Here is an 18,930-nt window from a genome sequence, read left to right on the forward strand (position 1 = left end):
GTATGTTCTGCCCACTATGACTCATTTGTTTCCATTTGAAACGACAGGCTGTGGTCTATCTTGGTATAGTTCTAAAAGTCTTTGGCAGTACCACACAGTGGTATCATGCTAACAAAAGCACAGCTTTCCTGTGTGGAAAACATACATTTTCTTCAGGTGATGTCATAGCAGCCGACATCCCTTTCATGTGTTGCCCCATAGAAGAGGATTTACTGCGTCATTGTAGTTTGGCTCGGTTCTATGAGATAAAAACAGCCACTTTCATTTATAACAAGCACAGTTTCTACTTAACACAGAACTCAACCATACCATGACACAATTCAATAGTCAGACATCGTGCAGAAACTCTTTGTCATTCAAACTGGAAGCTTGATGGATCAATGTTTGTATGGGAGTTGATTTGTCTTTCTTTGTTTAATACACAGCGCTGACCACTCAGTCAACAAGCCTGAATAAACAACAGGTGGGCTTGCTTTCAGCGCTGCTTAGTCTCTGCAGAAACACTCTAGCTTGAGCCAAGCGTTTGAATATCTCAGAGATTGTGTCATTCCAGCTGGGGGAAACTGGCAACAGCAGAAGAATGGCAAGCTGACTATTCAATCAAAGAGAAATAATGCCTGCTAAAAAAAATGTACTTCCTGAAAAAGCAAAAGCTCTGATAATAATGTATCCTGTAGTTCTGTGCTATTGGTCATGTTTACATGTTTTGTGTCCTGAGCTCAGAGGATCATGAAGCTCTAGAGTTTACAGGCCAATCACACGCCAGCTCAAGTGGCCCAAGGATATGGTTTTCATTTGACTCTGCTTTTCATAGGCAGCAGCAGCATATGCTCTCTGACTGATTCAGTGTCCATTGTCAGTGATGATTGTCCATGTATATTGATATCATGGACCACATACATTGCAGTAATTCAGAAGTCAGTTATGTTCTGGAGGGAGGGAGCCCGGCTCTGTGACAGTCAGGTAACTGTATATAGTGTCACCTCAGATATTGTTCATGACTTCATCTGACAATTCAATTTAATACAACATCTTCCAGACTCTTGAGAAGGGTAATGACGACACTTAGTAATGAGAGAAGCTTCATTCTATCGGGTGCCAGGTAGTGAATCATGTATTACCATACAGACACACTCACAACAGGGTGGAACCCACACACCCACAGACAATTCATGGTAATGGCATCACTAGCTCAAACAACAAACCCTGTCTGTGCCACTGCCACCCAAATTTGGCCTCTGAGGCTTTTGTTGGAGGAGTAAGGAATGTTATCACAATGAAAAGAGGCTTTGGACAGTGTTATTATTAATATCGGATGATTGTTAATGGTAGAGAATGACATGGCTAAGCACTTTCCATTAGCACCTGCCGCCAAACACACACACACACAGACACACACAGACACACACAGACACACACAGACACACACAGACACACACAGACACACACAGACACACACAGACACACACAGACACACACACACAGACACACACAGACACACACAGACACACACATGCACACACAGACACACACAGACACACACAGACAAACACAGACACACACACACAGACACACACAGACAGGCACACACAGGCACACACACACAGACACACACAGGCACACACAGGCACAGACACACAGACACACACAGGCACACACAGGCACAGACACACACAGGCACACACACACAGACACACACACAGGCACACACACACAGACACACACACAGGCACACACAGACACACACACAGGCACACACAGGCACACACACACACAGACACACACAGGCACACACACACAGACACACACACACACACAGGCACACAGACACACACAGGCACACACAGACACACACACACACAGACACACACACAGGCACACAAAGACACACACACACACACAGGCACACACACAATACATGAGAAATACATCATCCTTTGTCCACTGTCCCCACCCATATGTTTCTCAGTAGTCACCACAGTAACCTGAAGAGAGGTAGAAAGGTAAAACAGGTCCAGGCACTTTTTTGACTACTTCTCCCTTTTCAGCTGCCTGCAGGGCTAGAATGACAGGACTGACCTGACCTGATAAAGCACTGCCAGATACAACTGGACAGACGGACAGACAGGACAGGACGGGACGGACGGACGGACAGACAGACAGACAGACCCTATACTGTTACTGTATAATTCCCATGACATGAAAGTTAAACTATGCCTTTGCTGTCAAATATCTAGGCTACTGATATAACATGATGCAGGCTACAGCCACATCGACCAGCCAGTGTAGCCATCATCCAGGATGATCCTAACACCTGACTGTGTAGTTATGATCCTACATTCCATCCATTTTTTTCATGTGAGATCTTTCTCAGATGACATTGACAAGGCAATTTGTTATTTGCTAATTTTACACGGTAGACTAGGGTCACCTCAAGTGTCATTCAAAAATGTACACTGAATCCTGTCTATGTCTCACAGCATGTTGCACATTTCACATTTCAACAAATATGATGCTTTTTAGGCTATTCCAATGTGTGTGTCGTCCCCCTCCAACAGGCCATGATTTGATTTAAATACCTGTCTTTTCCTGAACAAACACGAGGTAAAAAGATTAAACGATAAAAAGAAAAACGGGTTCCACGAGTTCAAATCTATTCTGTCAAAGATCAAATAAAGCTAGTAGCCTAGGCTGTGTGACAGAGTGAATCGTGAAGTAAAAAAAAGTTTAATAAATTGCTTTGTCAAATTTTGTCAATGGAAAACAGAGTGGCATAATCTTACCATAAGCTTGCGGTCTCCAGTAAATGTTTACCGCGCTAACCCGTCTATAGTGGAGCGAAAGGTAAGAGCTCACATAATCATTTGAAAAAGCGTCCTTTACCTCTTATGTAGTTGGATTTACTTTCATCCAGGAGACTGGACGGTGATATCCCCATGGTGGCAAGCTGATGTGGACAAGGGTCTACTCTCTGCACGTTGGGTTAACTCCGGTGTAGTCTCTCGTATCGATCGCTGCGTCGCACAGTGTAGATGCCTCTCTCTCTCTCTCTCTCTCTCTCTCTCTCTCTCTCTCTCTCTCTCGCTCTCTCTCTCTCGCTCTCTCTCTCTCTCTCTCTGTGTGGCTGTCATTCAATGCCAGCTGTTATTGTGAACTCCCCATCCCACAAGCGCTACTTCCTCGTTCATTCTTTGGACCCTATGCCACTGGCCTAGCACACACCCCCGCAGCCCGACCCCCGGAGCCCCCCAAGATATATATATTATTAAAAGTAAAACATCTTAAAATTCTATTAAAAATCGCAGTCTCATGGAAAAATTTATAGAATAGCAAGAAATTAGCTCAGAGATTCTGGACAATCCTTGTCCGGAAGGGAAACTTTTATCATAAAAAATAAGGATTTTGTTGCATTATTTTAGCTTAAAATGTACACTTTGCGGCATTTTATAATGATCAATTATTACTCATTTCCATGTGATTTTTTTCCTGAGTAACTCTCAAAAAAAGCGTTTACTTTTCTATTATTTCTAAACTTTCTTTCTCTTTGCATTATTGGGAAGGGCTGTTGTTTACCAACGCATGAGGAAAAAATGATTGTATTTTATTTGCCTTGTCAACTCAGTCACCGAACAAACGTTTTAATCACTGTTCTGCAACATGTGATGAAACAATGGAAGTATTTGCTGTGCCAGACCTAAGGGATAATGTTTGCTTTATACATGTTATTTTATGTTCTAAATCTAGAAAAACATGCCAAAATGCTAACGGAATTACCCCTGGAGCATTTAATGGCGCCGTTAAACTGCGCTAAGCCAACGCCCTATGCATTATCCCCCTATATTCTTTTAGCTTCTAGTTAACACAACCAGAGACAGCTAGTTATGGGAGCAGCAGCCTTAACCAACTCCACCCAACTAAAAAGCCTACTATGTGCCTGAGCAATCGTTCCTCCCCTCATCCTTCCTTAGGGACATACATTCATGTATTTTATGTGTGTGTTTTCACTGTCTCCACCTCCTCCCTAGCGCCTCTCTCTGAGCCATAGGACCTCATGTCACGCTCTGACCTAGGAGAGCTGTGTTTTCTCTGTTTAGTTAGGTCAGGGTGTGATAGGCGGGTGGGCATTCTGTGTTTGGTGTTCTATGTTTTGGCCGTGTATGGTTTCCAATCAGAGGCAGCTGTCATTCGTTGTCTCTGATTGGAAGCCATACTTAGGCAGCCTGTTTTTCCCTGTGTTTTCATGGGATCTTGTTTTTGTGCAGCTGTGTTTGAGCAGCCCCAGAATGTCACGTTTGTTTCAGTTTCACCTGTTTCTTGTTTTGTTCGGGTTCACTAATAAAATATGTGGAACTACCGGCACGCTGCGCCTTGGCTGATTTATGACAGGGAATTCGAAGACAGCACTCGTGACACCTCAGGGAACCATAAACTACAGCTCCTTCAGAAACTATTGATAACCTTTGACTTTTTTTAATGTTGTGTTACAGCCTTTATTCAAAGTGGATTAAGATTTTTCTCCCCTACATCTACACACAATATGCCATAATGACGAAGTGAAAACATGTTTTTAGAAATATTTGCACATTTATTGAAAATTAAATACAGAAATATCTAATTTACGTAAGTATTCACACCACTGAGTCAATACATGTTAGAATCACCTTTGGCAGCGATTACTGCTGTGAGTCTTTCTGGGTAAGTCTGTAGGAGCTTTGCACACCTGTATTGTACAATATTTGCACATTATTCTTTTAAAAATTCTTCAAGCTCTGTCAAGTTGGTTGTTGATCATTGCTAGACAGCCATTTTAAGTCTCGCCATAGATTTTCAAGCCCATATAAGTCATAATTGTAACTAGGCCACTCAGGAACATACAATGTATCTTGGTAAGCAACGCCAGTGTATATTTGGCCTTGTGTTTTAGGTTATCGTCCTGCTGAAAGGTGAATTAATCTCCCAGTGTCTGGTGGAAAGCAGACTGAACCAGATTTTCCTCTAGGATTTGGCTTTGCTAAGCTCCATTCTGTTCTTTTTTTATCCTGGAAAAACTCCCATGTCCTTAACAATACAAGCATATCCATAACACCATGCAGCCACCACCACACTATGCTTGAAAATATGTAGGGTGGTACTTGGTAATGTGTTGTATTGGATTTACTAAAAAGGAAAAAAAGTTATTTGCTTTGCCACATTCTTTGCAGTATTACAGTCGTGCCTTGTTGCAAACAGAATGCATGTTTTGGAATATTTTGTACTCAAATCAAATCCCATTTTATTTGTCACATGCCGAATACAACAGGTGTATAACTTACCGTGAAATGTTTACTTACAAGCCCTTAACCAACTATGTAGTTTAAAGAAAATAAAGTTAAGAAAATATTTACTAAATAAACTAAAGTAAAAAATAAATAAATAACACAATAAGATAAAAATAATGAGGCTATATACAGGGGGTACCGGTACCGCGTCAGTGTGCGGGGATACAGGTTACGTGAGGTATATGTACATGTAGGTAGGGGTAAAGTGACTATGCATAGATTATAAATAGCGAGTAGCAGCAGTGTAAAAACAAAGGGTGGGGGTGTCAATGTAAATAGTCTGGGTGGCCATTTCATTACTTGTTCAGCAGTCTTTTGGCATGGGGATAGAAGCTGTTAAGGAGCCTTTTGGACCTAGACTTGGTGCTCCGATATCGCTTGTCATGCCATTTTTTGGGCCTTCCTCTGACATGCCTAGTATATAGGTCCTGGATGTCAGGAAGCTTGGCCCCAGTGATGTACTGGGCTGCACTCACTGCCCTCTGTAGCACCTTGCGGTCAGATGCCGAACAGTTGCCATACCAGGCGTTGATGCAACCGGCCAGGATGCTCTCGATGGTGGAGCTGTAGAACTTTTAGAGGATCTGGGGACCCATGCCAAATCTTTTCATTCTCCTCAGGTGGAAAAGGTGTTGTCGTGCCCTCTTCACTACTTTCTCGGTGTGTTTGGACCATGATAGTTTGTTGGGAATGTGGACACAAATTAACTTGAAACTCTCAACCTGCTCCACTACAGCCCCATCGATGTGAATGGGGGTGTGTTCGGCCCTCCTTTTCCTGTAGTCCACAATTATCTCCTTTGTCTAGCTCATGTTGAGGGAGAGGTTGTTGCCCTGGCACCACACTGCCAGGTCTCTGACGTACCCTATAGGCTGTCTCATCATTGTCGGTGATCAGGCCTACCACCGTTGTGTCATCAGCAAACGTAATGATGGTGTTGGAGTCGTGCTTGGCCATGCAGTTGTGGGTGAACAGGGAGTACAGGAGGGGACGAACCACGCACCCCTGAGGGGCCCCTGTGTTGAGGATGAGCGTGGCAGATGTGTTGGTGTCTACTCTTACCACCTGGGGGCGGCCCGTCAGGAATTCCAGGATCCAGTTAGAGAGGGAGGTGTTTAGTCCCAAATTCCTTAGCTTAGCGATGAGCTTTGTGGGCACTATGGTGTTGAACGCTGAGCTGTAGTCAATGAACAGCATTCTCACATAGGTGTTCCTTTTGTCCAGGTGGGAAAGGGCAGTGTAGAGTGCGATTGAGATTGCGTCATCTGTGGATCTGTTGGGGCGGTATGCAAACTAGGGTCTAGGGTTTCCGGGAGGATGGTGTTGATGTGAGCCATGGCCCGCCTTTCAAAGCACTTCATGGCTACCAACATGAGTGCTACAGGGTGGTAGTCATTTAGGCAGGTTTCTTGAGCACAGGGATTATGGTGGTCTGCTTGAAACATGTAGGCATTACAGACTCGGTCAGGGAGAGGTTGAAAATGTCAGTGAAGACACTTGCCAGTTGGTCCGCGCATGCTCTGAGTACATGTCCTGGTAATCCATCTGGCCCCGCGGCCTTGTGAATGTTGACCTGTTTAAAGGTCTTGCTCACATCGGCAACGGGGAGCGTGTTCACACAGTCGTCCGGAACAGCTGGTGCTCTCATGCTCGCTTCAGTGTTGCTTGCCTCGAAACGAGCATATAAAGCATTTAGCCCGTCTGGTAGGCTCACGTCACTGGGCAGCTCGCAGCTGAGTTTCCCTTTGTAGTCAGTAATAGTTTGCAAGCCCGGCCACATCTGCCGAGCATCAGAGCAGGTGCAGTAGGATTCAATCTTAGTCCTGTATTGACGCTTTGCCTGTTTGATCGTTCATCTGAGGGCCTAGTGGGATTTCTTATAAGTGTCAGGATTAGTGCCCTGCTCCTTGAAAGCTGCAGCTCTAGCCTATAGCTCGGTGCGAAGGTTGCCTGTAATCCATGGCTTCTGGTTGGGATATGTACGTACGGTCACTGTGGGGACCTCGTTTCGTAGATGTATTTATTGATGAAGCCGGTGACTGGGGTGATATACTTGTGAATGCCATTGGATGAATCCCAGAACATATTCCAGTCTGTGCTAGCAAAACAGTCCTGTAGCATAGCATCCTCGTTATCTGACCACTTCCGTATTGAGCGAGTCACTGGTACTTCCTGCTTTAGTTTTTACTTGTAAGCAGGAATCAGGAGGATAGAATTATGGTCAGATTTTCCAAATGGAGGGCGAGGGGGAGCTTTCTATGCGTCTCTGTGTGTGGAGTAAAGGTGGTCTAGAGTTTTTTTCCTCTAGTTGCACATGTGACATGCTGGTAGAAATTAGGTAAAATGATTTGTTTGCCTGCATTAAAGTCCCCGGCCACTAGGAGCGCTGCTTCTGGATGAGAATTTTCTTGTTTGTTTATGGCCCTATACAGCTTGTTGAGTGCAGTAAATAGACAGCTACGAAAAATATAGATGAGGTACTTTACCATAGGCGAGCAATACCTCGAGACTACCTTAATATTAGACATCACGCACCAGCTGTTATTGACAAATAGACACACACCCCCACCCCTCATCTTACCGGACGTAGCTGTTCTGTCCTGCCGTTGGACAGGATGTACAGGCTTCCTTCTTTTAACTCTGTCAATTATTGTGAAGTAACTAAAATGTTGTTGATCCATTCTCAGTTTTTTCCTATTCCAGCCATTAAATGTGTTTTAAATCCCCATTGGCCCCCTGAGCGGTTTCCTTCCTCTCCGGCAACTGAGTTAGGAAGGACGCCTGTATCTTTGTAGTGACTTGGTGCATTGATACACCATCCAAAGTGTTATTAATAACTTCACCATACTCAAAGGGATATTCAATGTCAGATTTTTCTTTTTTTTACCCATGTACCAATAGGTACTCTTCTTTGCGAGGCATTGGAAAACGTCCCTGGTCTTTGTGTTTGAAATTCACTGGTCGACTGAGGGATAATTGTATGTGTGGGGTACAGAGATCATGTTAAACATTATTATTGCACACAGAGTGAGTCCATGCCACTTATTAAGCACATTTCTACTCCTGAACTTACACTATATATACAAAAGTATGTGGCCACCCCTTCCAATTAGTGGATTCGGCTATTTCAGCCACACCCGTTGCTGACAGCTGTATAAAATCGAGCACACAGCCATGCAATCTCCATAAATAAACAGCCGCACACAAGCCTAAGATCCCCATGCGCAATGCCAAGCATTGGCTGGAGTGGTGTAAAGCTCTCCGCCATTGGACTCTGAAAAAGTGGAAACGCGTTCTCTGGAGTGATGAATCACACTTCACCATCTGGCAGTCCAACGGACGAATCTGGGCTTGGCGGATGCCAGGAGAACGCTACCTGCCTGAATGCATAGTGCCGACTATAAAGTTTGGTGGACGAGGAATAATGGTCTGGGAATGTTTTTCATGGTTCGGGCTATGCCCCTTAGTTCCAGTGAAGGGAAATTTTAACGCTACAGCATACAATGACATTCTAAACAATTCTGTGCTTCTAATTTTGTGGCAACAGTTTGGGGAAGGCCCTTTCCTGTTTCAGCATGACAATGTCCCTGTGCAGAAAGCTAGGTTCATACAGAAATGGTCTGTCAAGATTGGTGTTGAAGAACCTGACTGGCCTGCATAGAGCCCTGACCTCAATCCCATCAAACACCTTTGGGATGAATTGGAACGACGACTGCGAGCCAGGCCTAATCGCCCAACATCAGTCCCGACCTCATTAATACTCTTGTGGCTGAATGGAAGCATGTCCCAGCAGTAGTGTCCCAACATCTAGTGGAAAGTCTTCCCAGAATTGTTGAGGCTGTTAGAGCAGCAAAGGGGGGACCAACTCCATATTAATGCCCATGATTTTGGAATGAGATGTTCGACGAGCAGGTGTCCATATACTTTTGGTCATGTAATATATTTAGGCTTGCCATAACAAAGAGGTTGAACACATTTCAGCTTTTCATTTTTAATTCATTTCTAAACATTATCCCCCAAAAATCTTTGACAATATGGGTGTTGTGTGTAGGCCAGTGACACAAAATCTAAATTGAATCCATTGTAAATTCAGGCTGTAACACAACAAAATGTGGAAAAAGTCACAGGCCATTTTGAATACAGTATTTCTCCTTGGTGTGACCTGAGGTCTTAGAGCCAAAGGGAATGACTCCATTTCCAAAGGGCAGCTTTTTTTTTTATATATATATATATATATACACTGAATTCCACCAGTGAAACACACACACACACACACATATATATATACACATATATACACACACGTGTGTGTGTTTGTTTCACTGATGATATCCAGGGTGAAATTCAGCACCCGACCCTTCTAAATAACACCTTCCAGACAGTCCCTCCTCTCAGAAAAGTACTGTATGTTTTGGGACTGTACTGTGTTGGCTTGGATGTAGATGCTGAGATTATGGTAAGGATACAGATACAAGGTTGACTCCTACAGAAGTCCCAAAACATGGCAGAACCTGTCAGAACATACTCCTACAGAAGTCCCAAAACATGGCAGAACCTGTCTCAGTCAAAAACTATGTAAATCAGGGGAATTACTGGGAGGAATGTGAATGTCCATAACTTAAAACACACATTTACACAGGGGGTCTTCAGGCTTTGCAACAACATTTTATTACCTTTTACCCAGAGTAAAAATGTACATTAAAAAAAAGGATTGAAAGATGAAAACAGCCACCATGAACTTTAAGATGAACTCAGAAAATAAAATTGTAAAGGAATTATTCACAAGAATAATAAATATGAGTCAGTGAGCAGAATAGAGGCTATTATCTGTCGGCATTTAACCAATATTTCAGCTCTATTGGAAAAGCAGACCTCTATTAATCTAGAAGCATTGTGTCTTCTAAGAGAACATTTACAAAGTACCAGTGATGAATGAAACCAAGAGGAAAATACAAATCAGTACAGAGTGAGCCACTCTTCACAACCAGTGTCCCTGCACAGAGAGAAAATGCCACCCTATTACCTATAGTGTACTACTATGGGCCCTGGTCAAAAGTAGTGCACTATATAGGGAATAGGGTTATGGGCCCTGGTCTAAAGTAGTGCACTATATAGAGAACAGGGTGGCATTTGAGACATATGTCACCTCTGAGAGGGAGAGAGGTGATGAGGCCTTGATTCTCCCCAGGGTGGGTCACTCCATGGCCCGTACCGTCTCCTCTGGGTTTTGGGTTGCTGTGGTGTTGGTGTAGGTGGGCACACTGTATTTGGTGAGCACCGACTTGAACTGGTCCAGCGTGGCGTCGGTCCGCACCCCTGTTGGGTCAAAGTGGGTGCGGCTCACTCTGAAGCCCGCCTCCGTCAAGTACTGCAGGAACCTATTCAACCTGGAGAGAGGGGGATGGATGGATGAGAGGAGATAGAACAGACATTTACATTGAGCTCTTTTATTTGTGTAATAAGACTGTAATAACATAATATCCACTAAAGCTGATTTAGAACCACAGAGCTCTAAAAGGTGGAAACACTGTTGCAACCCCTTACATGTTTGAATACTGCTTCCGAAAAGAAAAAACAGAAACGGATGCGTTCTGACCTCAGGCAATCTTTGTCAAAGTTGTGACGTAGTGTTAGGGGTCACTCACTTGGGCATGTTCATGCCTCTGATGCTGTGGCGGTGAATACCGTAGTAGAACGCTGGGTGCTCCAGAGACCCGTCTGATTTCAGCTTCTTCACCACATTACCTGGCTCATCTCCTGTCTTTCTCTTCCCTGTGTTAAAGTAACATTACAACAACATGGCATCCAGTCTGAAAAGAGCTAATGTTGTAGACAGGTGAAGGAGCTAATGTTGTAGACAGGTGAAGGAGCTAATGTTGTAGACAGGTGAAGGAGCTAATGTTGTAGACAGGAGAAGGAGCTAATGTTGTAGACAGGTGAAGGAGCTAATGTTGTAGACAGGTGAAGAAGCTAATGTTGTAGACAGGAGAAGGAGCTAATGTTGTAGACAGGTGAAGGAGCTAATGTTGTAGACAGGTGAAGGAGCTAATGTTGTAGACAGGAGAAGGAGCTAATGTTGTAGACAGGTGAAGGAGCTAATGTTGTAGACAGGTGAAGGAGCTAATGTTGTAGACAGGTGAATGAGCTAATGTTGTAGACAGGAGAAGGAGCTAATGTTGTAGACAGGAGAAGGAGCTAATGTTGTAGACAGGTGAAGGAGCTAATGTTGTAGACAGGTGAAGGAGCTAATGTTGTAGACAGGAGAAGGAGCTAATGTTGTAGACAGGAGAAGGAGCTAATGTTGTAGACAGGTGAAGGAGCTAATGTTGTAGACAGGTGAAGGAGCTAATGTTGTAGACAGGTGAAGGAGCTAATGTTGTAGACAGGAGAAGGCCTCTCTTTATAACAGAATGTGTGTCTTGTTACCTGAGTGGTCAGTGGTGCCTGACTCCTCCACCTTCTGTACCTTGATGACTACACCACATTCCACTGGAGAGGAAACATACAACATGTCAATAGAATCCCTCCACCACCCGCCCCCTCCACATAGACACACCCACGACCCTAGAGATTACCTTGGTTGGTGAGTGCAGTGGGCCCGTGAACAGAGGACTTGAGGGTTGTGCACTCTGACTCACAGATCAGAGTCTTGACTAGAGGCTGAATATCCTCCATACTGTGCTGCACTGCTGCAAACAACATCCTCCTCAGGAACCCGGAGTTAAACAGAGGACCAGACCTGGGAGAGAAAAAGATATGCAGGTTACAGTTAAACACTTAAAGATGGAGCTTTACCAGAACTACTTCACTGGCTCAAATATTGTCTATCACCGAATATATGCAAAAAGTACCATAGCGGCCCCAGCTCCACTGCTGTCTTGCCAGGCATGCTTCCATGACAGTTGCAGGGCAGTTGTCTGTACAGGTTTTCTGTAGGGGGAAAAGTGAAAATCATAACTACAGAGTGACTTCAAATTGCCCTCCACATGTACCGTCCTCTCCTCCTATCAGAAACCCCTGAACCATTTCCAGACTTACCCTCTACTCTACTTAACCTTCTTACCCTCCACCATGCTCCCCTGTTTGAGGAACACCCTCTCCTCACACCACTGGCAGTGGATGAGCTGTCTGATCCTCTTGGCTGACTCGTCGGCCTGGGTGGGACCCCTGAGGACTCTGACGACCACCAGGACAAAGTGTTCCACAGCCACCGCCAGCAACACTTCTATACCCTTATTACAGCGTGCCGCCGCCCTGAAAGGAACACGCATGAGACAGATGCATGAAATACTACACACTGAAGCATACATCCCACACACTGAAGCATACATCCCACACACTGAAGCATACATCCCACACACTGAAGTATACATCCCACACACACACTGAAGCATACATCCCACACACACACTGAAGCATACATCCCACACACACACACACACTGAAGCATACATCCCACACACACACACACTGAAGCATACATCCCACACACACACACACACACACTGAAGCATACATCCCACACACACACACACTGAAGCATACATCCCACATACACACACACTGAAGCATACATCCCACACACACACACACTGAAGCATACATCCCACACACACACACACACACACTGAAGCATACATCCCACACACACACACACTGAAGCATACATCCCACACACACACACACTGAAGCATACATCCCACATACACACACACTGAAGCATACATCCCACACACACTGAAGCATACATCCCACACACACACACACACACTGAAGCATACATCCCACACACACACACACACTGAAGCATACATCCCACACACACACACTAAAGCATACATCCCACACACACACACACTGAAGCATACATCCCACACACACACTGAAGCATACATCCCACACACACACTGAAGCATACATCCCACACACACACTGAAGCATACATCCCACACACACTGAAGCATACATCCCACACACACTGAAGCATACATCCCACACACACTGAAGCATACATCCCACACACACAAGCATACATCCCACACACACTGAAGCATACATCCCACACACACTGAAGCATACATCCCACACACACTGAAGCATACATCCCACACACTGAAGCATACATCCCACACACACTGAAGCATACATCCCACACACACAAGTTACTCTCAATGTCAACAGCATCTCAAAGCCACCCCAAAGAAAAACACACACAAGTTAAACAAAGACATACACAATGAAAATGTTACACACACACAGTCACAGACAGTAATTTCACCGTAGACCAGTAATTCAGTGGTAAATAAACAGAGTATTTCACCTACCTGGCTACAGTGGCCAGCACCATTGCGTGCAGCCAGCTCCTTGGAGTATTTCACCTACCTGGCTACAGTGGCCAGCACCATTGCGTGCAGCCAGCTCCTTGGAGTATTTCACCTACCTGGCTACAGTGGCCAGCACCATGCGTGCAGCCAGCTCCTTGTAGTACTCTGTGCGGACTATATTCGAGCCATAGTGGCGCATCGTGACGTTCAGGGACTTGGAGTAGAGGGAGCCCGTGTCCGTGGACGTCACAGAGATGATGCCCAGGTTCCGGATGTTCCGGAAAGCAGAGTCCAGATAATTGACCGCCGTGCCGAACGGGTCCAGGTGTCTGAGGGGGTCACCATGGAAACAACGGTTGGTGTGTGTTCGGCTTGATGGATAATGTGAAGCGTCTATAGAACCACTGCAGGCCATCATATACTGTAAATAGGGTTACTGAATGATACAACATTGGGCTCTGAAGCCTTCTAGACTGAGTGATTGTTTGACAAATGTCAAGACAAACGATAGAGGAGAAAGAAAGGAGGTGACGTTTCTCACTACAGAGATGCACCCCCACCAATAAGACGTTCCCTCCCTATCTCCTCCCACCACCCCCCCACCAATAAGACGTTCCCTCCCTATCTCCCCCCCCCCCCACCAATAAGACGTTCCCTCCCTATCTCCCCCCCCCCACCAATAAGACGTTCCCTCCCTATCTCCTCCCCCCCACCAATAAAACGTTCCCTCCCTATCTCCTCCCCCCCACCAATAAGACGTTCCCTCCCTATCTCCTCCCCCCCCCACCAATAAGACGTTCCCTCCCTATCTCCTCCCCCCCACCAATAAGACGTTCCCTCCCTATCTCCTCCCCCCCACCAATAAGACGTTCCCTCCCTATCTCCTCCCCCCCACCAATAAGACGTTCCCTCCCTATCTCCTCCCCCCCACCAATAAGACGTTCCCTCCCTATCTCCTCCCCCCCACCAATAAGACGTTCCCTCCCTATCTCCTCCCCCCCACCAATAAGACGTTCCCTCCCTATCTCCTCCCCCCCACCAATAAGACGTTCCCTCCCTATCTCCTCCCCCCCACCAATAAGACGTTCCCTCCCTATCTCCTCCCACCACCACCACCACCCCCATCAATAAGACATTCCCTCCCTATCTCCTCCTACTCACATGTAGTCAAAAGACCTCAGGTGCATGATAACGTTGGCATCCATCTTGGCGACCTCCACAGTAGCGATGGGCACCCCGTCCACGTCCCCTGCCCCCCCGTCAGGGACCCGGGATGACCCCCGCGACCCCTCCACCCGGATGTGGTTGAGGTTGCAGTTCTCGCGGATCATCTTGACACACACCTCATTGATGTCGGTTATGGTCACCTTGACGGCGTTCCGCAGGTGCTTGGCCCACTGGAGTCCCATAATGCCTGTGGCCCCAAACGCATCCAGACTCTCCAACGGGTTCCTCTCCTCAGCCAGGACCGCCAGGGAACAGAATACTAGCTGCCTGTAACACACACACCAACACTTTCAGTCAGTCACTGTTCTTTTATGAAACCCAAACAAATGTAACATTGTTTGACCTGTTGGTCTTCATCTTGCGGTTGAAGTAGGTGTCAGTCTTCTGTGGGGTCGTATGGTTGGGCATGAGCTGAACATTGGTCCCCAGCTCTTTCATTATCTCATAGGCCTGTCCAGACGGAGCTGTCAACCAATGAGAAAAAGGCGAGAGAATACATTTTCAATCTGCATTTCCAACTGTGTATAGAAGGGTTGTGTTTTGGTCAAGGTTTCAAGTATTTACATTTTTTTTTTTACATTTAACTAGGCAAGTCAGTTAAGAACACATTCTTATTTACAATGACAGCCTTGGAACAATGGGTGAACTGCCTTGTTCAGGGGCAGAGCGACAGATCTTTACCTTGTCAGCTCGGGGATTTGATCTACCAACCTTTCGGTTACTGGCCCAACACTCTAACCACTAGGCTACCTGCTACCCCTAGTATAAAATCAATCAATCAAATGTATTTATTGTCAAAGTGCTATACAGAAACTTTGGTTTCGTGTTTCGCTTAAGGTTGGTGAGAGTTCACCTGGCTCCTCAAAGGGCACATCAGAGCTGCCTGAGTAGCTGGCCTCAGTCTCTCCCTTGTTGACGTGGCGTTTCAGGTGACTGATCATGTCCGTCTTGCGGGCGATGGTGACTGAACACACTACACAGTGGTAATGTGCCACCAGCCTGCCTGGAGCCTGGGGCAGAACACATACACACACGGTCACCATGGTACCATGCTTCATACAGTAACACACATACTTACCATGGTACCATGCTTCATACAGTAACACACATACTTACCATGGTACCATGCTTCATACAGTAACACACATACTTACCATGGTACCATGCTTCATACAGTAACACACATACTTACCATGGTACCATGCTTCATACAGTAACACACATACTTACCATGGTACCATGCTTCAAACAGTAACACACATACTTACCATGGTACCATGCTTCATACAGTAACACACATACTTACCATGGTACCATGCTTCATACAGTAACACACATACTTACCATGGTACCATGCTTCATACAGTAACACACATACTTACCATGGTACCATGCTTCATACAGTAACACACATACTTACCATGGTACCATGCTTCATACAGTAACACACATACTTACCATGGTACCATGCTTCATACAGTAACACACATACTTACCATGGTACCATGCTTCATACAGTAACACACATACTTACCATGGTACCATGCTTCATACAGTAACACACATACTTACCATGGTACCATGCTTCATACAGTAACACACATACTTACCATGGTACCATGCTTCATACAGTAACACACATACTTACCATGGTACCATGCTTCAAACAGTAACTTTCATGCAATTAGAGTTGATTTGGAAAGAAAAAAATAAAGACATTGTGGAGACAAGTGTCCCTCAGTCATTTCTGGTGTTGGTTATCCGGTGTGATGGACAGAGTCTCACCTGGTCTCCATTGGGGCTGGGGCTGGGCCTCAGCTGTCTGCAGGGCAGGTGACAGATGCACATCTTCTGACCTATGGGGTGGGGGGGGGGGGGGGGGGGGGGGGGGGTCAGAGGTTATTGTAGGTCATCATCAGGGAACATCGTACTACCAGTTGATGCCATTTCCCTTGAAAACCTTCCCATAACTGTACTGCTGCCAGCACTGCGGTATCATTTAACTCCAGTGTTACACTTCACTGACTGTCATATTATTCACTGTCAATCTTTACCAGTGATTACTTAGGAATAGGAAGCCTAAATCTATACAAGTTACACAACTCACTCAATTACTTTCCTAAAGCATTTCTGCTCACATCCGGCAGGTAGTCTAGCAGTTAAGAGTTTTGGGCCAGTGTGAGAGGGGGTCAAATACTTATTTCCCTCATTAAAATGCAAATCATTTATAACATTTTTGACATGTGTTTTTCTTGATTTTTTTGTTGTTATTCTGTCTCTCACTGTTCAAATAAACCTACCATTAAAATTATAGACTCCTCATTTCTTTGTCAGTGAGCAAACGTACAAAATCAGCAGGGGATCAAATACTTTTTTCCCTCACTGAAGAGACTCAGCAGGTGTGTTTGTGCACATGCATACTGTAGTAGACAGCATAGCAATATCATCTTCGTATGGTGATGATGGTACCTTCAAACTCCACATAGACCTTCCAGTGGAGGTTCTGGAGGTGGCGTCGTAGCTTGTGGCTGTAGCAGGCCTTAAACTTCTCCTCAGGACATAGTGGACACGCCTTCCTCCCAGCTGTGGAAAACAGAGAGTGATAGAGCAATGAGATTGGAACTGGTAAATACAAAAGCATAGGAGGGAAGACTATTTATATACTTTTTAAGAAAGATTATCTTGCCTCCGTTTAGGTCGGTCAGCACCTCCAGGCCCTCTAGTTTGGTCTGGATAGAGATATGTCTATCTGTAACATTAGTATTGAAAGGATCGTTAAACAAAAGCCTATACTCATGGTCATACTCATCATCTAGAATCAAAGGCAACTGAATGCATTCAAATAATGAATGGGTACTGGACTCATTTCTGGGTCTATATACAGTGAATGGTGTTTTTATTACCGCTGGTTGTGGTTGATGGTTTGGCATCATTGTCCCCTGCCAGTGCCTCAGTCTTCCCCACAGTACTACTGGCTGAAGATGCATCATCCTCAGCAAGCTGTCTCTCTTCTGGGACCAGTGTGTCTGAGACTCCACCACCTAATGGACAAGTTTAGACTGGACTAGATCAGAATATCATACCCCAAATGATTCATAGAGAGTCATTTCAAATATGTATAGTGAGAAATAATGAATTATGTGTTTTTCCCAAGATTTGTTGAGTCACACAACTTAGTGATGTTTATAACCTCCTAGACAACATCAATGTTAAAATGTTACCTGGTTTCTAAATGAGAAACATGCACTGGACTAAAAGAGTTCCTATGATTTTGCTGCGTATTTTTAAATTGTCTTTGTGGAAGGGGTGGGTGGGGGACAATATAGATTGTCACAATTAAAATGTGCGGCGCGATGATGTACGTAGGTTGGGTTTCGAAATTGTGAACCGCTGCAACCCCTACGGTCCTATTGCGGAGCTCCGTGACCAGACCATTGCTACGTAAAATATAAAACGAGGACAAATGTAAATCGAAGTATTTAATCAATACAATGTGAAGACAATTCGATATAGCTACGTTATTTGTAATAGCTACGTTTTTCACGGCAGCTTATTTCCTGTTATCAAGATTATTTACTACTAGGTCCCATGGTGGAGCTCCGTGGTGAGGCCCTCATTTACTTCAGCAGTTAAAAAGTCGAAATCAAGGCATATTTACCTCATAATAAGGATGCTGGATGTATATTGTATTGTGTATAAATTAATATTGTCTTTAGTTTTCACTAAAATATAGACAGTCGTAGTTTTCGAACCTTTTATATCGACGTCCTCCTGGTGTAGTTGTTCGGCGTCTCCTTCCTTGAGCTCCGCCATTTTACTAAAGTAGAGAGAAATACGCAGGCTATGCTTTTTACTCCCCCTACGCAAATTGCGTAAACCTTCATTTTAATCACTTTTTATTATTTGAAGACAATATTTTTTGCAAGAAACAACGAGATAACAATGATAGAATAGGATAACAAAATTAAGACATCTAAGATGTCTGGGTTAAATATATACATTCAACTTACTACGCAATCACTTGATTATCCTTAAAGGGGCAATCAGCAGTTGCTACATAC

The 18,930-nt window shown here is 44.8% G+C and overlaps 2 protein-coding genes across 2 annotated transcripts in view; both read right to left on the minus strand.

The window, feature by feature from the left end:
• Positions 1 to 3,177, minus strand: part of niban1a (niban apoptosis regulator 1a) — a 37,640-nt gene extending 34,463 nt beyond the window's left edge. The window contains exon 1 of the mRNA XM_029708057.1: positions 2,884 to 3,177. Coding sequence (XP_029563917.1) covers positions 2,884 to 2,938 — 55 coding nt within the window. The 5' untranslated portion in view covers positions 2,939 to 3,177. The remainder of the gene's footprint in view (positions 1 to 2,883) is intronic.
• A 6,786-nt stretch (positions 3,178 to 9,963) lies between these two features.
• trmt1l (tRNA methyltransferase 1-like) lies at positions 9,964 to 18,682 on the minus strand. Its single transcript, XM_029708059.1, has 15 exons — positions 18,622 to 18,682; positions 17,773 to 17,910; positions 17,556 to 17,618; positions 17,339 to 17,452; positions 16,655 to 16,725; positions 15,723 to 15,879; positions 15,213 to 15,333; positions 14,804 to 15,136; positions 13,759 to 13,971; positions 12,382 to 12,572; positions 12,170 to 12,248; positions 11,894 to 12,057; positions 11,745 to 11,807; positions 10,964 to 11,090; positions 9,964 to 10,705 (listed from the first exon to the last, which is right to left on the minus strand). Exons 1-15 carry the CDS (start codon positions 18,680 to 18,682, stop codon positions 10,513 to 10,515), a joined length of 2,088 nt encoding a protein of 695 aa, XP_029563919.1. The 3' UTR covers positions 9,964 to 10,512.
• Between the last annotated feature and the right edge of the window lie 248 nt (positions 18,683 to 18,930).

This window comes from Salmo trutta, chromosome 22 (genome assembly GCF_901001165.1).
Source record: "Salmo trutta chromosome 22, fSalTru1.1, whole genome shotgun sequence".
NCBI lineage: Eukaryota > Metazoa > Chordata > Actinopteri > Salmoniformes > Salmonidae > Salmo > Salmo trutta.

Coding starts and splice junctions, on each gene's coding strand:
- trmt1l (XM_029708059.1), bottom strand. CDS start 18,682: ATGGCGGAGCTCAAGGAAGGAGACGCCGAACAACTACACCAGGAGGAC. Junction 15,880..16,654: donor CCAGCCCCAATGGAGACCAG/GTGAGACTCTGT, acceptor GTTCTGCCCCAG/GCTCCAGGCAGGCTGGTGGC. Junction 15,137..15,212: donor CGCAAGATGAAGACCAACAG/GTCAAACAATGT, acceptor TGTGTGTTACAG/GCAGCTAGTATTCTGTTCCC.